The 22,249-nt window shown below is 42.7% G+C and overlaps 2 protein-coding genes across 2 annotated transcripts; one reads left to right on the forward strand and one right to left on the reverse strand.

Moving 5' to 3' along the window:
- The first annotated feature begins 830 nt into the window (after positions 1 to 830).
- Positions 831 to 5,018, forward strand: LOC139306221 (palmitoyltransferase ZDHHC3). Its single transcript, XM_070930173.1, has 9 exons — positions 831 to 970; positions 2,120 to 2,208; positions 2,350 to 2,423; positions 2,983 to 3,095; positions 3,187 to 3,248; positions 3,565 to 3,685; positions 3,811 to 3,883; positions 4,652 to 4,835; positions 4,927 to 5,018. Exons 1-9 carry the CDS (start codon positions 846 to 848, stop codon positions 5,016 to 5,018), a joined length of 933 nt encoding a protein of 310 aa, XP_070786274.1. The 5' UTR covers positions 831 to 845.
- A 5,054-nt stretch (positions 5,019 to 10,072) lies between these two features.
- On the reverse strand, positions 10,073 to 14,572 carry LOC139305880 (uncharacterized). The gene is made up of 11 exons (XM_070929832.1): positions 14,441 to 14,572; positions 14,139 to 14,329; positions 13,740 to 13,880; positions 13,444 to 13,582; positions 13,075 to 13,252; positions 12,824 to 12,965; positions 12,358 to 12,501; positions 12,136 to 12,188; positions 11,960 to 12,037; positions 11,782 to 11,858; positions 10,073 to 10,371 (listed from the first exon to the last, which is right to left on the reverse strand). Exons 1-11 carry the CDS (start codon positions 14,555 to 14,557, stop codon positions 10,303 to 10,305), a joined length of 1,329 nt encoding a protein of 442 aa, XP_070785933.1. The 5' UTR covers positions 14,558 to 14,572; the 3' UTR covers positions 10,073 to 10,302.
- Between the last annotated feature and the right edge of the window lie 7,677 nt (positions 14,573 to 22,249).

The following is a 22,249-nucleotide window of genomic DNA, read 5'->3' on the forward strand; positions in this document are numbered from 1 at the left end:
AATGTCAGTTTCACACATGTCTACTGCCACCTTGTGTTTTTATGCTGCCAGTGTTTCCATCTGTCTATCTATTGTTCCCCCGATCAACTAACTGTAAGAACAATTTCTTAATAAAGTTTATTTAAATATATATATATCTATCCCCTAGAAATAATTGGCAAAATACAGTAAAAGGCAAATAATATAAAATAACAACTATGAGAGAATAAAATGGCAATTTTGAATAAGTACAAACAAAGTAAAATACAACATAATAAAACTTATTTCCAGAAGAAATCCAATGGCTACTATTTTGAGCTTTTCTTAAAATATTTGAGCAATTAACTATACTTATAAAGAAAAAACCCAAACAAAAATACTGATTAAATCCAACACCTGTCACAAAACAAAAGTTAAATTAAATAAAACATACAGCATGTAAGACTAACAAGTTCTGGACTTTCAGTAATATTGACATTTTCAAAACGTGTTTATATTCTTGTGTTGAGTCGCAACTTAACAGGTTAAAAATCTTATTTATAGCAGATGGAAGAGATAAAGATATCTGGACAATTAGAGGAGTCTTTGACTATTCTGGGAATGCAATTAAAACAGAGGTTAAGTGTTATTAAACGACCTTCTTGCTAGGGATGATAATACATGAGAGGCACACACTGAGGATAGATGATTGCAGAGTTAGATATTGGTGTTGAAAATGTAATTTTACAACGCAAAACTGCCGTTTTTATTTAGGTGAACTGGACCTTTAAAAACAGTTAGTATTTCCTACGCTCCTGAAGGTAGCATCAGGTTTCAGCGTGATGTCACCCGGAAGCGGGGGACAGGGGGGCGGAGCCCGGCAGAAGATGGCGTCCCTGCGCTGTAGGCGAGACCCCTGCGGCGTTATCTGTCTGATTTTAACTTATTTCAGCGTGTTTTACGCGGACTACGTGGTCATACAGTATGTCCTCCTCCCCGCCTACTCGGACAGGTCGGTACTTTATGTTTTTATGTCTTTTAAACCGTTAAAACACCGACATGGCGCCTGCTTCTCTGTGCGGTCTCCATTCATTTGACAGCAGGCAGGACTGACAGCATCCTCGCGCTTTTTCTTTTCTGCCGAATCGATGCAAAACTTGTTTTTTTCTGACAGTAACGCGTGTTTAGATGTGTTCCGGTGGGGGTTTGTCACGGGTTTGTATCGGGGTGACACCGGATAACACGCGGCGTACCGTTTGTTTACTAGCTCCGACACACTCAGCTGTTCGGTTGCTGTAACGTTACAGGAGCTTCCTGTTTGTGTCCGTACTCTGTTAGTTATGTTTCACTGCAGGTTTATTCATTATTATTATTATTATTATTATTATTATTAATTCAACTTTTGTTTGTTACACTGTTTGTTCAGCCTGTTTCTTTGGTTGACACAGTCCCAGTGGTGGAAAGTAACTAAGTAGATTTACTCAAGTACTGTATTTCCTTTGTGAGGTACTTGTACTTTACTTAAGTATATCCTATTCATGCTACTTAATACTTCCACTCCACTACATTTCAGAGGGAGATACCGTATTTTTTTACTGCACTGCATTCATTTAACTTACTAGTTATTTTTATTTTACATAAAAAAGGCATCTCATTAGATATGATGCATTGTTTTGGATTAAAGGCTCCACAGACTCTCACAGGTGCTCATAACTGTGGTATTGTTACTTTTACTCAAGTAAAGGATCGAAGTACTTCTTCCAAACTGTGTTTTTGTGCTACTCGACTTTTTCTGACACTCAAAATATCTTATTAGCTTAAAACATGGATGTATTTCACACAAGATAAGCAGATAACCATCTCGTTCTGTTGTACCAAGTGGACAAGGACTGCGTTAATAACTAGAGCTGAAACAATTAGTCAATTCATTGATGAGTTAGTTGTTAGACAGAAAAATAATTGGCTAGCTATTTTGATAATTGATTCATCGTTTTAACCTTTTTCTTAAGCAGAAATGACAGAAATAGACAAAACAACATATCAGAAGACGTCGTCAGTTGCATGTTGCAGCATTAGACATAACAGATGTATGAAATGATGTATTTCTAGGTAATAAACAAGCGGTTTTGCGTATTAAGTCTCCTTTTCTGACTCTTGACAGTGTGTGGTGTACTCTACATGGATCAGTGTTCAACCTGATCCTGCTGCTGCTGCTGGCCTGCCACTCCAAAGCTGTCTTCTCAGACCCTGGTCAGTCACAGAGAGTGTGTATTACTCTGAATTAAACCGGAGGAATGTTTGAGGAAAGAACCAAAACAATGATGCTCAATGTAATGTTTGTATTTAAGGTGTGTTTGTGTTGTTGTTGTTGTTGTTGTTGTTGTTGTCCAGGTATGGTGCCTCTTCCCGACACAGCCATAGACTTCTCAGACCTCCGCTCGCAGTCGTCTCGGATGAGCGAGCGGGTGAGTCACAAAGTTAAAAATCTCTTTTTCTGACTAATTACACAAAGTTTCATTTAGATTAAAAATACCTTTATAATAAGTAAATTTAAAATAACTTTAAAGTCTTGTTATGTTTGATGTTTGAAAGTTGATTTTTCCACCTTTTTGAAGTATTTTTGACATGACGTAGCTCTGAAGCTAAAGGCTAACAGGGAGCAGCTTCTCTCTGGTTATAACTGTATTATTAACAGCTCTGTATTTATCCCCTGGTCACTCTGTATTTACATCTCAGCAGCTGCACTTACGTCTGCCTTTGGGCTTGTCATCGTGTACTTATGAGCTTAATGACAGATGTCTGTAAAGTGTTGGGAATGACGTACGAGTCTGCTCGGAAGCTAAAAACGGGAGACTTTTTGTTTTGTTGGCTGTCCAGAAAAGCCAGTTTAGATCCTGGTCCCGTCTGTGGGTCTGAATAGTGTCGTAATGGTGAACATACTGCAGTGCCCTGATTGTTCCAACTGGGCCCAAAACGTCCTCTGAGCTGATAATGTTGGTCAGATGGTTGTCCTGCTGTTTCCAGGGCTGTGAGGGCTGGACGGTGTGCAGTCGCTGTGAAACCTACAGACCTCCCAGAGCGCATCACTGCCGCGTCTGTCAGAGGTGTATACGCCGCATGGACCATCACTGTCCCTGGTGAGAAAACACCATCCATCTTCTCCCCGTCTCCCCCTTTTTTTTCCCCTCCTACTTCTTCTCATCCACTTCTCTGATCTGTGAGTTCTAGGATCAACAACTGTGTCGGAGAGCTAAACCAGAAGTACTTCATCCAGTTTCTCTTCTACACCGGTGAGTACAAACAGCATACTGCATCATGTTTGCATCCGTAGTGCAGGAAAAAGCAGATCAGGCACTGGATTATTTCTGGATGGGGAACTAGTACAAGTACCTCAGACTCTACTTGTATTAGCTCCAACGGTATTCCAGCTCTGATTGTAAGCTACATGCTGTTTGGACAGTTTGAACGCAGCCAAAAGCTCCGTTCAGGATGTTTTGTCACTTTCCAACACTGATAATCTGAAGGTCACGCCTGCTTTACGCCCTGATCCTGCAGCCTTTATCTTTGCCACTACTGCTGCAGCCGATTGTGTGTTTGTGTGCGCAGGCGTGGCCAGCCTGTACTCCATGGTGTTGGTGGTGTCGGCCTGGGTGTGGCGGATAAGGAACGAGAGAGAAGGCGATGGAGAGAAAGACGGAGACGGGACGCCCAGCAAGCACCTGATAGTGTGAGTCCTCTGCGCAGGGCTTTCTTTAGGTGTTTCAGGGTCTGTAAATATTCAACTAGCTGGTTTGGTTTTTGTCAGTGATTCCGTCAGTCAGCTCGTTGTTTCTGTTATTGTCTCTCTCTTAGCGCTCACTACATCATCCTCCTGGTGGAGTCGGTGCTGTTTGGCGTGTTTGTCATGGTCATCTTCTACGATCAGGTACACCGAGGCTTACCTTAATCTAAAATGTGACTTAGTAAGTAGTCACATCTACAGGAAGGTGTGTGTGTGTGTGTGTGTGTGTGTGTTTTACTACATTTACTTACTAATTAATGGAGAAAATAATCAGCAGATTAATCCATAATGAAAATAATGATTAGTAGCTGTCTGATACAAACAAACTGAGCTCCACCAACTGCAACAGTAAACTCCTGCTCAAGTACTTTTACTGTTAATACTTTAAGTACATTTTCCTGATTATACTTACATACTTTTACTTAACATTTCCGATGCAGGACTTTTACATATAACAGTATTTTTACAGTGTGGTATTAGTACTTTTACTTAAGGTGCGAATGCTTCCTCCACCACTGCACACACAACACTCAACACTTAGAAACTACAACATTAAAATTCATCATTTAGTTTAGTTTTATCACCTCCAGATATTTGTAGCTCCTACAGTGAAGTCCAGAGCCGCCATTTTGATTCAACACTCAGTCATCGCACAGAAATCAACTTTAACGGCCACAAAAACATAATGGAGCTCATGTTTAGCATCAAGCCGCCGTTACTCTGACAACAGTCAGTGTGATAACAAGTTGGGGTTTGCCAAAAGGCCTTCTGGGAAATGTAGGAACTCAAACTGAGGTAGAAGTAGACGAGGCTGAGGAAGAGCAGCTGATCCATGAAAGTAAAAATACAATTTAAAAAAAAAAAGATTCTTAAATATAGATTTATGAACAACCTCCTTTCTTCTCCCTCCAGCTGGTCTCCATAATCACAGACGAGACTCCCATAGAGCAGATGAGGAACAGGCTGATGATCAAGGACAGAGGCTCTTCATCGTCGTCCTCTTCCTCCACCACCTCCTCCTCCTCTCAGCTGCCTCACCACCCCCCACACACCCGCAAGCCAAAGCTGGCTCTGCTGCGGGAGGTTTTCGGAAGAGGTGGGCTTGTGTTCCTCATCCACGAGTAGAAACGGACCACCGATGTCCTTAAAGCGGCGACTCTGTTTTAAGCTCTTATTTTCCTCCCCAGGCTCGGTCTTTTGCTGGCTTCTTCCTCTCCACTCCAGCCCTCCGTCAGTCGGCGGCGTCAGCTACTCCGCCCTGCCGGACTACGACGTCTGACCTTTGACCCGCGAGAGGGCGAGGAAAGGTTCCCGTTTGCGTGATTGTGTGAATTTTCTGCCTAACTACGGTGTCTTATCTTTGGACCTGAGAGGTGAAGATGAAGGTGAGGATGGCGGGCCGAGGCGGGGACGAATGAAGAGTGTGTTAGATGAATGAATGAATGTGTGTTCAGCCTCAGACGCATGAATATCAGTTTGTCTCCTGTCCGTTTTGTCCTGGTCGGTACTTTAATTATAATTATTTTGACTTGTGTGGAAGAGTTGGACTCTGGTGACGGTTTAACAAGGCTGATATGGATGTTTTTACACTAAAGCTGCAGATATCGGAGGTATTAACATACTTCAGATTTGACCATTTTCACACCCGGAGAATGCAAACATTCAGTGCCAGATTTAAGGAGCAGTATTTAGGCATGAATGTCGTGATTCAGTGGGGCAGCAGCTCGTCATGCAGCCCTAACTCTCCCGGACTGACCTCCAGATGCTCATAGACACAGTTCAGGGGTGGGATTATGTGAGTGGGATTTGTCTGAGAAGTAATGAGAACGTACATTAACTCCTCAGATTTGGAAAAAAAAAAAAGGGTCAAAATCAATGGAGCAGAACCAAAGATATCATCTTTTTTTTTTTATTCCACGTATTCGTCTTCCTCGTTAAAACCTGGCTCCTACTTTACCCACAATGCAACTCGACTGCCGACAGTTCAGTCGGAGACTCGGGTATATATAGGTAAAGACGTTTATTTGAGATTGGCTGGAGTGTCAGCTGCAAAAGCCTCAGTAAACCTGTAACTCCGAGATGCTAATAACGCAGCCTGATGCGCATTATGTGTCCGCATGAGAGTCATAATAATCAATTTTCCAGTGCAGTTTTTTATGGTGGTTGACTTCTGGCCAGTATTTATTTATGCTAACAGATGCTTCAGCACGCTAACTTTACTGCTAAAGGAGGAGAGGGGGCAGTGGCCTGGGGTCAGCTTCCTGTGTTTCTACACCTTCAGTGTGCCCTGAAACCAGTTTGTTACTGAATGATGTTTTTAAAGGTCCAGGTCAAGCTTTAAATAGGCACTCATACGGATCTTTAAAGCTTTTACCAATATCTGATATTCTCTCATCCGTTTTCGATAATTCACAATACTCCCGTGGGTTTGTGATATACACCACACGGCCAAAAGTATGTGGACACCTGAACATTTCACCCACATGTGCTTGTTGGGTCGGTGAAGGTGTTTGAACCGGCTGCAGGGACACAAGATCACTGAGGTCCAACGCTGACTTAAGCCCTAGACTAAATGTCCACATGCTTTTGGCCGCAGAGCGTGTTAACACATCTGTAGACTGTAGGTCCGTGGATCTTTCTATTGATTATTTATTTTTGCTCTCAAATCAACCACTTGAGCTTCAAGATATCAATGACAAGTTACATTTATACGTGTTTATTATTTTTCGAGCCACCTGTCGTGAATTAATGCCACCAAACTGGTGTAATAATAGAAATATCTGGAACGACTGGGACGCGTTGGCTCATAAGCAAAGAGATTCCTTTTTGTTGTGTTTTGTTTTTCATCATTCCTGTGTTTTATTTTGAAGTACAAAGAAGTTTGACGTGCTAACTAACTAAACTGTGTTACACTTACAGATTTACACTACTACTACACACACACACACACACACACAGGGTGTGATTTAAGATATAAAAAAAGGGGGACGCTGGAAAAAAGACACGTTTTGTTTATTTGTTGTTTGACCTTTAAATACTATTTTTAACCTCTGAGATTAAAGTAATATTTTGTGTCATTCGTTCCCCATCAAATCACCCCGACACACACACACACACACACACACACACACACACACACACACACACTCTCAGTATTCTGCTAAATCTCAGTGAAGGGACGATTCTTAACTTATTTATTGTTTCTAACTATTCCGTGGAGTTAATTCTACCAATAACTGTGTATTTTTGTGTGCGGGGTGAAGTTGCCTTTCTTCACTGATCTGGGTTCAGATTTGCTGCTGTTGTAGGAACAACAGTGAGTAGTGACGTCACTAACTCACCTTTTTTGCTCGCGTGCTAATTTACATATCCATGACTTCATGACGCAACTTTTTACATCCCGTCCAAGTTTAAAAGAAAAAGTCCAATTAAACGTAACCGACTCAAACTGCCTTCATCCTTAGTTGTTGTTATTCGAGCTGCTGTCACGTCATCATTTCTCATTTAAATCTGAAGTCAGTGAATCAGCGAGTCGAAGAGCAGAGCACAAAAAGATTTGATGCTTTTCTTTGTCGTATGTGATACTAAACTGAATATCTTCGGATTTTGGACTGTTTAATAATAATAATTTGAAATTATAACAAGCACTATTTTCTGACCTTTTATAGACAAAATGATTCATCTTTAGTTGCAGGCCTTTAGGAATGCAAAGACGGCACATGCATCCTTAAAAAAGGTGGGGATGCAACATGAAAATATCAGAGAGCTTAGCTGGCGACAGACACAAGAGCTCGACTTTAGTTGGCCAGTATTGTTTTGTCTTCACTCCTGAAACACACTCTCAGGTGGTGTTTATGGTTCACGTCTCACTATGAATTGAAAAAGTGTCAGAGAAACGGACACAAAGGCAACTTCACCCCTCTGAGTGTTTTTATGTGTATATAGTTATTCTTCTAATTCTGTGTTTTGACCTGGGCTGAATGAGTTTCACATTATTACAAGTGCTTCAGTGGATTTAATGAACTATCCATTTCAACAACTGCCAGCTGCGACATGATGTCACTTGTTTCCTCTGAAAAAGCCCCTTTTCTTGAATCATGTGACTTAAATCACGTGGAGTGATCTGCCTTTTTTTTTATTATACCTTCACATGTCTCAAGAAAATCAAGTGACTGATAATAACTCTATTTTAAAACATTAAAGTTTATCTGCAACAAAGTCAGTGACACTGTGGAGAGATGTCAGCAGCGGTCATGAGAGTTCGTAACGCTGCCTTCACACTGTGAGCGACTCGGCTGTCGTTAGTACATCAGGCTCTGCTGGTGCTGTGTTACAGAGTTCTTTGTACAGTATTTACCTTTGTTATTATATTATTAGCGACAAAATTCAAGATATTGACTTGGAGGCAATTGCTTTTTTAAAAGGCAGCAAATGTTTCCACCTGTGGCATCGAATCCAAAATGCTATTTCCTTTCTTGCCAAGAGTTGGATGAGCAGATCGACACCACTCTCATGTTTGTACGGTAAATATGAAGCTACAACCAGCAGCTGGTTAGCTTAGCTTAGCATTAAGATTGGAAACCCGGAGGACCAGTTGCCAGACAACCAGCAGAGACTCCGGGAAGTTATGGTGCGGATTAAACAAACAAGAATATAACATGTTAATTAGCGAGCTTTAGAGGTGCAGAGCCGAGCTAGCTGTTTCCCTTTGTTTCCAGTCTTTATGCTAAGCTACGCTAACCGTCTCGTGGCTCAAAATAACCAAGAAAACCTCTTAGAATATTCAGAGTTTATCATCAGGGACACCAGGACGTGCAGATACCTTATTTTTGATTTTGTTCAGCCGAAGTTACGCAATTTATCGTGTATTTATGGGCCCGTTTTGGTGATTATTTTCTAATTTCGCTCATGGTGTGAAGCAGCCGTCCTCCAGCCTAAAAGATGCCTTATTCCTGTTGGTTTGAATAGTGTTTGAATCGGAAGCTCGAGGGAAGAACTGGTGATAACTTTTCTCCCAATGTTTCTCGTAACCGCTGGCGACCGCTCTCCAAACACTTCTCCGCAGGCAGGTACACTTACAATACATCCTCGCCCAGGTTTGGTTTTCGTTAGCTGTACATAGGAAGGTTCATATTTTATATTGAAGATGTGCAATTCTCATGAAGGGAAAGTTGCTGAAACTCAGAGCATTTATTTAGTTTTTTCTAGCGCGATCTGGGTGAAACAAAACAAGGTTTGAAATGTTTTTGTGAGTATTTACAAAAACCATGAGGCGCTTGAGGTTTAGTCCTTTTGAAATCAAGTGCACCTCACCTTTGTCAAACACCTGAAACATTTCAAACTGTAGATGTTTGTTTGTCCAGCTGTGTGTTAACTATCAGGGTACTGGCTTGCTTGACTCTGTTGAAAGAAATGTAGTTGACCTCTTTTGTTTTTTTGTTTGTTTTTTCAGTGTAGATCAACAGGGTGCGCTTGTTTCGCTTCATCCACATTGATGCAGTCGCCTCCTTAACACTAGTTCCATCAGTTAAAATCCAACAAAACTGACTCTCGCCACCTGAAACAAAACAAGCGCACCCCTTTTGCTGTTTTACTTGACAGCGGGAAGGAATGTGTGTACAAACAAAGAGGGCCTGAAATTAACACTTAGCCACCAGCCAAACACTTCAGCATTTAACATTCAGTTCTGCTAGCCTGTTTGGGAATTCAAAAACCAGGAACTTTATTGACTTCTATGGACAAACAAAATAAAGTGCATCAACGTCCCCTCGGGCTACAGCGGCTTTTAATTGTCGCCAAGCCATCATCGTATAAAAACATCAACCAAAGAAGAAATATACCACTATTTAAATATTAAACCATTAGAAAGCTTCATCGAGCGTATTTAACCACTGAGGCCAGTAAAGGATCATTTCGGCAGGAGCTAGTCCTCACATTTTGCACTTTCTTCAGCTGGTAAAACTCTGTTTGTTGGCTGGTTGGCCCAAAATGAAGCTAGTTTCACGCCCTGCAAACAAAACCAACAAAGAGTTTAATATCATGTGGCTTCATGATGAACAAGTTTACAACCGACTGATGTTTTATTTATTGTTACTATCTTGAAACCGTGACCTGTGTATTTATTCCTAATGACATGCTGCTGCGGCTGCTTCAACTGGAAGTAAAACTGATGTCTTTTAAACATCACCGGCTCCTTTTTGTCCTTTCTTTCAAGGGTTTGTGAATCTTTCAGTTGAGTTCACTTTAAAAAGATTATTTATGTTTGGGGGTTAATGCAAACGAGTCCACAGCGTACATAAAATTTAAAAAGACGACGGCAGCAAAAACAGTTAAGACAGTTGTAGATTTTGTATTTATTCAGTCTCAAGTCTTTCTACATAGAAGCTGTCAATTACAACCTCAGGATTGAGGGTTAGTGTACCAGGACCAAAAAATGGAAATAAAACTGCAATCATGAAATCAATTTCGTGAATTATAAAGAACAGGAAAGCTGACCATCGTGTTGTAGCTCTGGCAGGGAACTGCAAACCGCCAGCAGGGGTCGCTGTGGTTGTAACTTCCTGTTACACTCTCCTCACGAACGTCAGACTGACGGACGATGGAAACCCTTGTCTCACCAGTTCATCTTTAAGCTGGAGGAGAAAACACATAGTGGTGCTGAGAAATAATGGTGGACCGAGTCAAACACGTGCAGATTATTAGCTTCAACACATTTTGTGCTCATGGACAACAAAAAACCACCTGTTTTTAAATAAATGTACGAGGACAGAAATATGTTGTGTACATATGGTAATTATTTCTTCGTATTCCCCAGTTTGGTCTTCTGCTATTGTTTTGTGTTTAATTTAAAACTGTGGTTCTAGCCCAAAGCCCTCGTTGTTGTTGATTTTTTCAAAATGTCGTCATGTCTGAATCAATTCTGCTTCAATATTTTAATTAAAACAATCAATAACAATTTGTATTTAAGTGGTTGTAGCTTTTAGGAAACAGATGTGTTGATGCTGCATTTCCCCTTAACTAGTATATAACTTTAAGTGGCAGGGCTAGTTGGTGAACTAGCTGGCAAGCTAACAGCTAACACGCTAGCAAACTGGGAACATGCTAGTGCTCGTCAGTCACAATAAATCTCCCTCTTCATATTGTGCCGGTATTTTCTTGTCGGGATTATACATCGTTCATTCAAAGAGTTATTTAAGAGGGGGGGGGGGGGGGGGGTTCTACAAGCTAGCTAGCTAGCAGCCAGTTAGCAACAATGGCGAAAGATCTTTTAACTAAATATCACAATGAAAAAAAGATTCCAATACAAGTAGATTACAACGTCCTGCGTTCAAAATCTTACTTGAATAAAAGTACAGAGGTATTGGCAGCAAAATGTATTTAAATTATCTAAAGTAAAAGTAAAATGGTTCCATTATTCCATTAATATATATACTTATTATATTTATTGATTTATTGATGAAGTAGTCAAGGTTATTTTAACAACTACTGTGGAGTAGAAGTATAAATTATCATAATGTAAAGCACAGTACAAGTGCCTCAAAATTGTACTTATTTACAGTACTTAGAGTAACTGTACTTATTTTGTGCTCAAGCCCTGATTAGCAAGCTTTTTAGCTGGGTCGCTAATGGGACAATAAGTTCATAGAGTATATTCAAAAGACATATTTGTACCATCGACTCCTGTCTCATGACTGTCTGCCAACTATTCCTCTTGTGGAGCAGTTTCTATATATATATATACTTATTATATACTGACAGAGGAGGTTAAAGTTAAACAAAGCTAATAAACTACGATAGCTTCCTCCATCTTGAACTCCCCCAAAGGTCAGCATGGTCGAAACAGTTGCTAGTTCAATCAATAAAGTTGAACTTGATGCACAAAATGAGTTCCATTGAAATGAATTTATTTGGCTGCCAACTGTCACCATTTTAAATGCTGCTTTACCGTCAGTCAAACCCTGCAGCAGGTCATTAACTGGAAATACTACATATTTAAAGTATTTCTGCGTTGGTTATCCGATGCTCTGAAGAAGCAGACCGACCTGCTGTACGGTGTTCCTGATGTCGCTGTCAGACAGCGGAGCCGAGGAGGAAATCCCCATCGTCAGCCCGATGACAACTAGAAACACAGTGACTCAACATTACAACGCTGGACAGAGGGTGTAAGTTGTGGATACAGTGCTGATTGTGATGTAGTTGCAGACGTGATGGTGGTCGTACGCTGATTGGATGCTCCTGTAGTTTGAGGCGTAGTTGATGGACTAGTGGTTGGAGTTTCCGTGGTAGTTACATTTGGTTCTGTTCAAGGAAGTCGAAATAAAAGAAAAGTTGGACACGACTTCTGTCTATCTATGAAATCAGCAGTGGAATTTGAAACATGAGAGAGTTCTGCTCACCGTTTCCAACGCTTACAATGACACAGCGTAGAGTTGAGTGATACTTAATTGAACTGAGGGAATAAATTAAGAGCTTAGTTATTTCATATATCATTTACCCAATTTAGCAAAGCTTTTACTGCCGAAACAGCTTTCGTACTGATACAGGTATGAAGAATTACAGTTGTAGTGTTTTGTATTTGTTAAATAGTACTTTCACATCGTTTCCATGTGAAGACTGACTTGGTAACCGCCTGGACGACGAAGCAGACGGGGTGGCTTTGTCCATCTTCGTCCTCAGATGGCGTCCATCTCAGGATGTACTGTCCTGCTAATGAACTCGTCTGGTTTATGTTGTGCGGCCCGCTGAACAGCAGGTCGGAGATCCTTCAACGAAACGGATGAACAGAATCTTATAACGTTAAATAACCTTTTTAAAGACCAGTCCCTGCCTACAAATGTCTGGATTTACACCGGATGCATGAATAAGTAACCGCCGTACAAGTGGCCAGAGGAATTAGTTATTGCAGGTTTAAGTTGCTAACGTTAGCATGTCTGGATAACTAGCTTAGTAACCTTCCTCCAAGGCCCAGGCGTAGCATAACATTAGCTAACTACATTATTTGAGGTAAGTTAGGACGAGCACGTCCACAACATTTGTCACAGGTGCTTACTATGTCAGAGTTTTGTTGGTTTTCGTTTGACTTACGTGGAATTTTTTGCCTCTGCATTGATGCTGATTTCCAGGGCCTGATTGACGGGGGTGTACAGGCGAGCTCCGTTGGCTGGGGTTGGGGACAGAAACTTGGGCAGATAGAGGCCCTCTGTGCAGGATGGCACCTCGGGATCCACTGGAACAATAAAGAAAGAAACCTTGCACGGTCAGCAGCTAACTTAATCAACACGCACTCCAAAAACTGACCAGACTTCAGTGTCGCTTGACAAAATGTGAACTCTGACCTTTTAAAACAAACTGGACAGGTAGCCTGCTGAGAGGAGTGTTGGTAGTTATTGTGGTCTGCGCCCCGTTAGTTTGAGTCACGGTGATGGTCTGCCTGGGAAAGTCCTCCATCTGCAGCTGTACGGCGTATAGACCTTGCTTACTGCTTTTGGTGGGGCTGAATGACAACGAACAGGACTGCAACAGGGTAAAAAAAAGAAAGACAAGGCCAACATTTTCCTTTGGTGCAATGAGTCCCCCGACTACTTCTTCTAACGTCACGGTGCATCCAGTGTACATTCATTTATGCAATGCTAAAGTAAACTAAGTTTGTTGCAATTAGCGTTGATTAAAAAGCGTTGTCTGTTGTCAAAATGCTGGCTACTCACCGATGAGAGGCTGAGAACAGACGCCGGCGTGCAGGGGTTACACTCCAACAGTGTGGCGTTTCCATATCTGCACTTAACCTCGTCTCCGTCGGGGTCAAACATCAACAGGTCGAAATCTCTCTGACAGTTTGAAGGAACCCTGAGGGAGAGAGAGAAACATGCCGTCGAAGTTGGCTCAGGCTTCCTGAAATACTCGTATTTCTTAATACGTGACGGCTAATTGTCGCTGTTGCTCTTGGGTGTTTGTACGAATTAAAGAAACGAGATATAAGGACGTGAACAGTGAGTAGGCTCACCTCACAGCGGGCAGGATGGTGGTCTGGGGGGATCTGTTGGCCTGGCCCGTGTCCGACCTTTTCCTCAGGTCCACCAGAGTCACAGCTCTCCATAACACAATGCCATTCACGATGTTATTTATCCAGTTACCGCTGTTTAACCTGTGGTGGGAAAGTCTGAAGTGTACTCATATACTGTATATGAATATACATAAAACCCCAACATACGTGTTTTAAATACACGTTTATTGTATGCTCTTTCGTCAACGCAAGCTTACAGATACACAGCCACCATATGAAGTGCAACATGAAACTAAAACAATGAGGTAAAAGAGGCTAAAAGGCCACGAGGAGCTGCCTTTAATGTGACTCTGGGTGGATTACAGGTAGCTGAACGGACCAAAAGTTTGGCGCACTTACCAAAGCTGAAACACAGCGTTGCTGGGAACCTGCCGAGTCATGATTCCCTCCTTCTGACACCACTCTTGACTGCTCTCCACGTAGACCTCTTTCAGCACTAGAGAAGTCTGAGTCCCACAGTTCCCAGAGAGGCACGTCCACGTGTCAGAAGAACTGCAGTGGTGGAAGTTCAGCTTATAGCGAATGACCACCTGCAGTGATAAAACGACAACATCCAAAGTGCGGACGTCTTTCAGAACTGTGTCCTGTCAAAGTTCTTTAACTTGGCTAAATAAGTTTGTCTGGAAGGAAACTGTACATACCGAGGTAGATCCGTTGGTGGCCGTCTCTTTCGGGTAGTAGGTCATCACTGTCCCATAGAAGTGAGACGCCTGGCAGCTGCATGCGAGCAGCGTCAACAGCAGCAGAGAGACGGACATAGTGAAGTCTCTACACACAGACAGCAACACACTGATTCTGACTCTTTTTCCCCCACACAGAAGAATTTATTTCAGATCAGACAATGAACCAGGAAGTGACACGGTATGAGGAAATGCCTGCTGACAACAGAAAACCTGTCCCACACACGAGGCTCTCAGCTGGGAAGAAAATCTAAACAGGCACTTTGGATTTTAGCCAAAGAAGATCTTTCAAACCACGTGCACAAGTACAGTAGGACCTCTTCTACAGCCTTCTGTAGGAGGCTCATACGGAGATCACCACGAGTATCTCTCTGGACATTACACCGGCTGGACCTCCCCGCATCTGAACCACTACTGACACAAGCCTCAGAGCTCCGTTACCAGACGCAGCACCACTACTTTAGACGTCGTCACCTGGGCTCTCGGATGAAAACCACAGATGACTCAAAGACGGACGGACCAGTTCTTTACAAAGAGCTTCAGTGAAGCGTCTAATGTATTGAGACTCAGCGAGGCTGCGCTGCTGTAATCAGACACCAGATGCTTTTGACTCAGCGGTGACGCGCGTGTTGGTGATCGACTCTCAACAGGTTTTGATCTTTTAATCACAGACAATGGGTTCAATAATTTACATGACAGTGAGGATTAGAGGTTCCAGTGCAAACCAATTTTCTACTAAAACTGCTTTGTTTATGCAGTTGGATTTGATATAAATAGACAAATAACAAGTACATACTTGGATAAAGGCAGCAAAAAACACAATGGATCAATAGGATGAATAATATCATATCCTCCTGAGACCCGGCCCATTCATTTATGTCCTTTATAATGGACATTTTGTTGACCTGTATCTTTCTTAAGTATTTGGAGTTACCCTTCCAAGCCCTATAGTATTCTGTAGGGGACATCCTGGGCTTTTCAGTGATGTGTCATGTGACGGGTTTGCAAGCTGGGAACTTTACTTTTTTCCTCTATCAAGATGGCTGCCATACCAACAACCACATTTTATGGAAAGAGGAGAGGCAAGTCAAATATTCTTTATCTATTGCTATTTTTACCATGATAATTATATATATTCTTGTTCATAAACATGTTAAGAACAATAGTTTTACATCTGAAAACAGTTTTATTATTTCTGTTTTGAAATAACAGGCATTTAATGAATGTCAACTGTAGTGGACACCAGGACCATTTTAATGTATTTAATGACTGCACATTGTTGTAGGAGAAAGAAGTGAAGCAGAGAGGATTCTATACCGGATAGTAGAGGGAGATTCAGATTTGGAGCTTTCAGATGAGGAAAAGGATGAGGAGGATGAGTATCAGCCTGTGATAGGTGAAGATGATGATGAAGAAGGAGAGGAAGAAGATGCAGGAGAATCTGATGGGAGTCAGAGGCAGAGAGGGAGCAGCAAAGTCGTCGTGCTCTGTGGGCCACGACTAACTTGTATGTTTTATTTAGTTTCAGGTTAATGTATTACATTTTATGATCATGTTAGATTATTATTAAAATAAAAAAAATATATTAAAAAAAAATAAAATTGTAAGGTGTTTTTTTAGGCCCAAATAGATAGGAAATCACACTAAAACAGAAATTGTAAGACACTTATTCACTTGGTTCTCAGGAGGATAAGAAGGCTTTTGAAGGTGACAAACAAAATGTCAATAAATGTCCTCGTTGAAACAGCAGGGCTCGCTGTGGTTTGCAGATTACAGTTGTCCACTACTCACGAGGCGCACAGCGACGTCTGGTGGCAGCCCTCGTCTCACCAGCTCCTCTCTAACCTGGAGAGTGGAAGGAAACAGCGGTGCTTAGATACCATCACCCCTTTCTCAGATATGGTGGTTCTGTGTAAACTGCATTTGAGGACGTAAACTAAACTGAGATGCATGAAGATGATCTGAATCACATCTTGTGCTCAAAACTACAAAGAGAAAACAGATGTTGATCCTTATCCACCCTGTATGCTTCAGAGCTTTCGCCTAGATTCACCTGCTCACTCTGTTTTAATGGAAGCAGTGGCTTCTTCCTGTTTGTCCAACAAAGTCAAACATCAGATTGCGTGTTACGTAAGGTTAAACACACGCGTGTCAGCTCTGGAAAGTCTTTGATGCCCTCTGGCTGCCTTCTATGACAAAACAAAAAAGATTAAAGTGCTGCAGATCCACGCTCATACTTCCCTGCTGTGAATTTAAACTGGTTGTGGCTGTTTAATCATCCGGCAGCGTGTGATACTTCTTTCCAGATTAACCACAGACATTCGGGTGGGGTTAGATGGGGCCAGAGCTCTGCCAAGAAACTGTCAGATGTTTGACGTTTCACGCTGCTGCTTCTGCCATTCTCCAGTCCAGTTGCCGCCTCAGCCTTGTCAGATGCGTTCACTTCAACAAATTCAGTTTGTCCGTTAGCAGCGTTAGCCAGAGGTAGCATCCTGATGCTAAAGAGCGTCTCTCAAGAGTTGGTACGAGTGGGACTCCTGGTTGGAATATTCTGTCACTAAAGATGAAACTTTTGGTGGACATTTCCTACATTTCCAGTCTGGATTGTCGAGACGTGAGCTGTGTAGTTTCCATCCAAACGAAGTAAAACACAACTGAGTCAAATAAAAGAGCATCAGTCACACCTCAAACGATGGAAAACCGTGTGGAAATTAAATGAACTGAGGAACGTTACGTCTCTTCATGAGTGTACACAAATCAGATTGAAGCTTCGGTGGTATTCTGTCACTCAGTTTCTGGCATTTCCAGTTTTTATAAAAACAGGTGGATGGAAATGCACCTATTGTTATTCTGACGATGGTTTTTCAGTCAGTTTTCTAATGTTTACTGTTGTCTACTTCTGCATCTGCCTGCCATCTGTCTACACCTCCCTCCTACAGTATCTACCTGTCCTATCAGAGTGCTGAATATCACCTACCTGAAAACACCTACACGTTCACACCTAGCCTTGTTTAGTCATGCATGCATTAAAAATTCCACAGCACCACCAACATGTGACTAAACCTACCACTAGCCCCAGCAGGGAGACCCACCTGTTGTATGACAGTATTCCTGGTGTGGTCGTCGGACAGTGAAGACGAAGAGGAAATCTTCATTCTCAGACCAATGACAACTGGAAACACAGTGGCTCAGCGTTATAATGCAGACCAGAAGGGTGCTCAGTTCAAGTCACTCAGCTGCCTCACGTGTCACTATATGTCCATTAAGAGATGACTACAGCGTGGTGTAAAACATCACCGGTGGTCATACTCACTTTGGTTCGAGACTTCAGTTACAGGTGGTGGGGTAGGTGTCGTGTCATCGGGTGTAGTTGTCGAAGTAACAGTGGTTGGACTTGGTGGTGTACTTGTTGTAGTGGTGGTTGAAGTAGTCGTAGACGGGATGGTAGTTGTACTTTGCATGGTTGTGGTTGGTGTAGTGGTGGTAATCGGTGGTGATGTAGTAATTTGTGTAGTAGTTTCATTGATTGTTGTTGTGGTGTTTGGTGTGGTTGTTGTTGGTGTAGTGGTGGTTGTAGTTGGTGGAGTAGTTGTTGGGGAAATGGTGGTTGTTGTTGTTGGTGTAGTGGTGGTTGTAGCTGGTGGAGTAGTTGTTGAGGAAATGGTGGTTGTAGCTGGTGGAGTAGTTGTTGAGGAAATGGTGGTTGTTGGTGTAGTGGTGGTTGTAGCTGGTGGAGTAGTTGTTGAGGAAATGGTGGTTGTTGTTGTTGGTGTAGTGGTGGTTGTAGCTGGTGGAGTAGTTGTTGAGGAAATGGTGGTTGTAGCTGGTGGAGTAGTTGTTGAGAAAATGGTGGTTGTTGTTGTTGGTGTAGTGGTGGTTGTAGTTGGTGGAGTAGTTGTTGAGGTAATGGTGGTTGTTGGTGTAGTGGTGGTTGTAGCTGGTGGAGTAGTTGTTGAGGAAATGGTGGTTGTGGTTGTTGGTGTAGTGGTGGTTGTAGCTGGTGGAGTAGTTGTTGAGGAAATGGTGGTTGTGGTTGTTGGTGTAGTGGTGGTTGTAGTTGGTGGAGTAGTTGTTGAGGAAATGGTGGTTGTGGTTGGTGGAGTAGTGGTGGTTGTAGCTGGTGGAGTAGTTGTTGAGGAAATGGTGGTTGTAGTTGGTGGAGTAGTTGTTGAGGAAATGGTGGTTGTTGGTGTAGTGGTGGTTGTAGCTGGTGGAGTAGTTGTTGAGGAAATGGTGGTTGTGGTTGTTGGTGTAGTGGTGGTTGTAGTTGGTGGAGTAGTTGTTGTGGTTGTTGGTGTAGTGGTGGTTGTAGTTGGTGGAGTAGTTGTTGTGGTTGTTGGTGTAGTGGTGGTTGTAGTTGTTGGAGTAGTTGTTGTGGTTGTTGGTGTAGTGGTGGTTGTAGCTGGTGGAGTAGTTGTTGTGGTTGTTGGTGTAGTTGTTGGGTTCAACTCACCAACACTCACGATGACACATCGTAGCTCCGAATGATACTTGATTGAACTGTGGGAATAAAATCAATACGGTAGTTTATTTATTAAAAATTATTTTTATATACTTCAAGATAGAAAGTCTTTCTTGCTCAGAGGGGACAGTTGTTTTTACAGCCTCCATCATTTTAAAGGACCAGTTTGACAAAATGCGAGGCTATTCCTTAAAGGTCCCGTATCCGAAACCACACAGATAACCGATAACGTCCCCCTTTCTCTTCCAGGACATTTAGCAAACCATTTCCTCCCCAAACTCCTTTGTTTCACCGTGTTTAAACTGACTGTATTATACCTGGATGTGCGTGTTAATGCCATAAGAACCACAGTTCATAGATTTTAATATCAGGTATTTCTACAGTTTGTCCATATATACGTTGCTACAGGCTAACGTTCATGGGACAAGGGACTGACTTGTAAACCGCCTGGACGACAAAGCAGATGGGGTGGCTTTCTCCAGCTTGGTTTTCAGACGGTATCCAGCCCAGGGTGTACGGTCCTGCTCCGGATGTAGCTTGCCTTGTGTTGTACGGCCCGCTGAACAGCAGCTCAGAAATCCTTTACCGAACAGAAGGAGGACAGGCGTGACAGACAAGAGTAGCTTTCCCAAAACCTCCCCACCCAATAAATGCAGCACGGCAGCGTGATTAAAATTCTGCCGCAGGTGGATTTTCCTCTCTCACCTGGCGTCTGACTCAGTTTTCTTTTTAATGTTGTTTCCTTCATGGCTCATTTTAAGCGAGTCACGCCTACTGTGACCCAGTTGGTTCTGTCACACTTGTCAAACCTGTTACACAACACAAGAGTCCTCGTGCACCCGAAAGCCTCGGCGAATGAAACCCATTTGTGTGACTCATGTCTTAATGTGGATAAGTATTTCTTATTTACTTCAGATTAGTTTCATTTTTGACTTACTTGGAGGATGTCGCCTCTGCACTGATCATGATAAACAGGGCCTGGTTGACAGGGGCGTACAGCCGAGCTCTGTTGGCGGGGGTTGGAGGCAGAAACTTGGGCAGGTAGAGTCCCGCTGTGCAGGATGGCACCTTCGGTTCCACTGGAACAATAAGAAACTCTTTCTGAGGTCGGTCCACCGCTTTGGTCCAGACTAGAATAACAACTGCTGCCATAACATTTTGTACAGACGCCACCAGCAAGTCAAGATTTTCACTTATTCAGTAAAATATCTCGACACCTTCGACATAGATTGGAACAAACTTTGGTGCAGACACTCGCGGTTCCCGGACGATGAATTTCAATCTCTGTAACTTTACCTCTGGCGTCATGATGAGGTCAGAAGTTTCTATCAGCCTTGTGTTTAGTGCATGTTAGCATGCAAAGCTAATATGTGTAACGCGGGTACCTTCTAAACATCAGCATGTTTCCACGTCGACTACATATTTATTTATCTGGTTTTGTTTATAATGACTGATAATATACACTGAAGATCAACTCAACTACTGAGATTATTATATCTAAAGTCAGTGCAGCTGAATATCTCCACGCTGCCAAAACAAGAGACCCTACCCTTTAAAATAAACTGGACAGGAAGTCTGCTGAGAGCGTTGTCGGGGGTTATCACCGCTTGCAGCCCATCAGTTTGAGTCAGGGTGATGGTCTTCCAGGGAATGTCCTCCATCACCATCTGAACAACGTACCGACCTTCATTACTGCTGCTGGTGGGGCTGAAGGACAGAGTGCAAGACTGCAAGAGGACAAGAGGTCAGTACAAATATATTGATTCAGATCATGTTTGGAGTATAACGGTGTCACCAACAGTGACTGTGGACTCACTGTTGAGAGGTTGAGAACAGACGGCGGTGTGCAGACCTGACACTCCGACAGTGTGGCGTTCCCATATCTGCACTTAACCTCGTCTCCGTCAGCGTCAAACGCCAACAGGTTGAAATCTCTCTGACAGTTTGAAGGAACTCTGAGGGAGAGAGAAGACGAACGTTGGTAGTTTGGGCGTTATGCAACAGCCTGAGCCGGTGAGCCAGTTAGTCTGCCACGCTGAGCCAAAGTACATGTTCCAGACAAAGGTTTCTGCTAGTGTCAGATGCAAATCTAGTGAACGGCATTCTGTTTGGATTGGAAACTGAAAGTAACACGACTTTCTGGTTCCTCAATGTTTTTACCAGGAAACTCACTGCATTTTCGAACTGAAGCTTGAACCTGAACTTGAACACAAGTCAACAGATTTCCTTTTAAAAGGTGTTTCCCCACGAAGCAGTCATCTTGGCGACAGCTGCAAAGAAAAACTTCCCTTTAAGAGGCAGAAACCTCGAGCAGAGCCGGACTCTGACTCCACAAATCCAGTAATGCCTTAAAACCGTCTCGTTGGGTTGGAACTATTATGGACCTGTGAGGCTCTGAAAGTGCTGATGATAAATGTTTAAATACATAAAGTGTATAATTAACACAGAGATAGGAACACAAACAGTGAGGAGGCTCACCTCACAGCGGGCAGGATGGTGGTCTGGGGCGATCTGTTGGCCTGGCCCGTGTCAGACCGGTTCCTCGGGTCCACCAGAGTTACGGCCCTCCCCTCGGAGATGCCATTTCTGTTCGTTATCCATTTAAAACCGGTCAACCTTCAGTGGGAAAGCCAGTCTTTACTGTGAACCGCTCGTCGTGTTTTAGCTGTGTAAGATATCAACTCCAACCCTTTACTCGCATCTTTTGTTTTCATGACACTTTCTACTTCTACTCCACCACACAGAAATACTGTCTGACAGCTTAGTTACTGGATACTTTACACATATATATAAACAAATACGATGTATTGCTATAACTTAAACTACCCAACAGTTTATACAAGTACAGCTGAAATCTGTCTCATTTAAGTACATTTTCTTATTTATACTTAAATATTACTTAAATTAACTTTTCAATACAGTAGTATTTTTACAGTGAGGTATTAGTACTTTTACTTAAGTAAAGGATCTGACTGCTATTATTAAATCATAGTTGTTTTTGAACATGACATCTTTGTGCTCACTGCAGCTGAAAGGGAGCGCTGCTGGGAGGGTGGCGAGTCACCAGTCCCTCCGTCTGGCACCACTCTCCGCCCCCCTCCTCGTAGACCACGTTTGACTCCTCACTGCGACTCTCAGTCCCGCAGTTCCCCCCGCGGCAGGTCCACGACTCGTTCCTGTCGGTGCAAGTGTCGAAGTTGAGCTTATAGCGAAGGACCACCTGCAGCGTCACAGAGAGGAGCTGTTATTAACACCCAGGGTACAGAGAGGGGGGGGGGGGGTCTGCCGGGCTGCTCACTCAGGGGGAG

This window comes from Enoplosus armatus, chromosome 23, assembly GCF_043641665.1.
Source record: "Enoplosus armatus isolate fEnoArm2 chromosome 23, fEnoArm2.hap1, whole genome shotgun sequence".
In the NCBI taxonomy this organism is placed as follows: Eukaryota; Metazoa; Chordata; class Actinopteri; order Centrarchiformes; family Enoplosidae; genus Enoplosus; species Enoplosus armatus.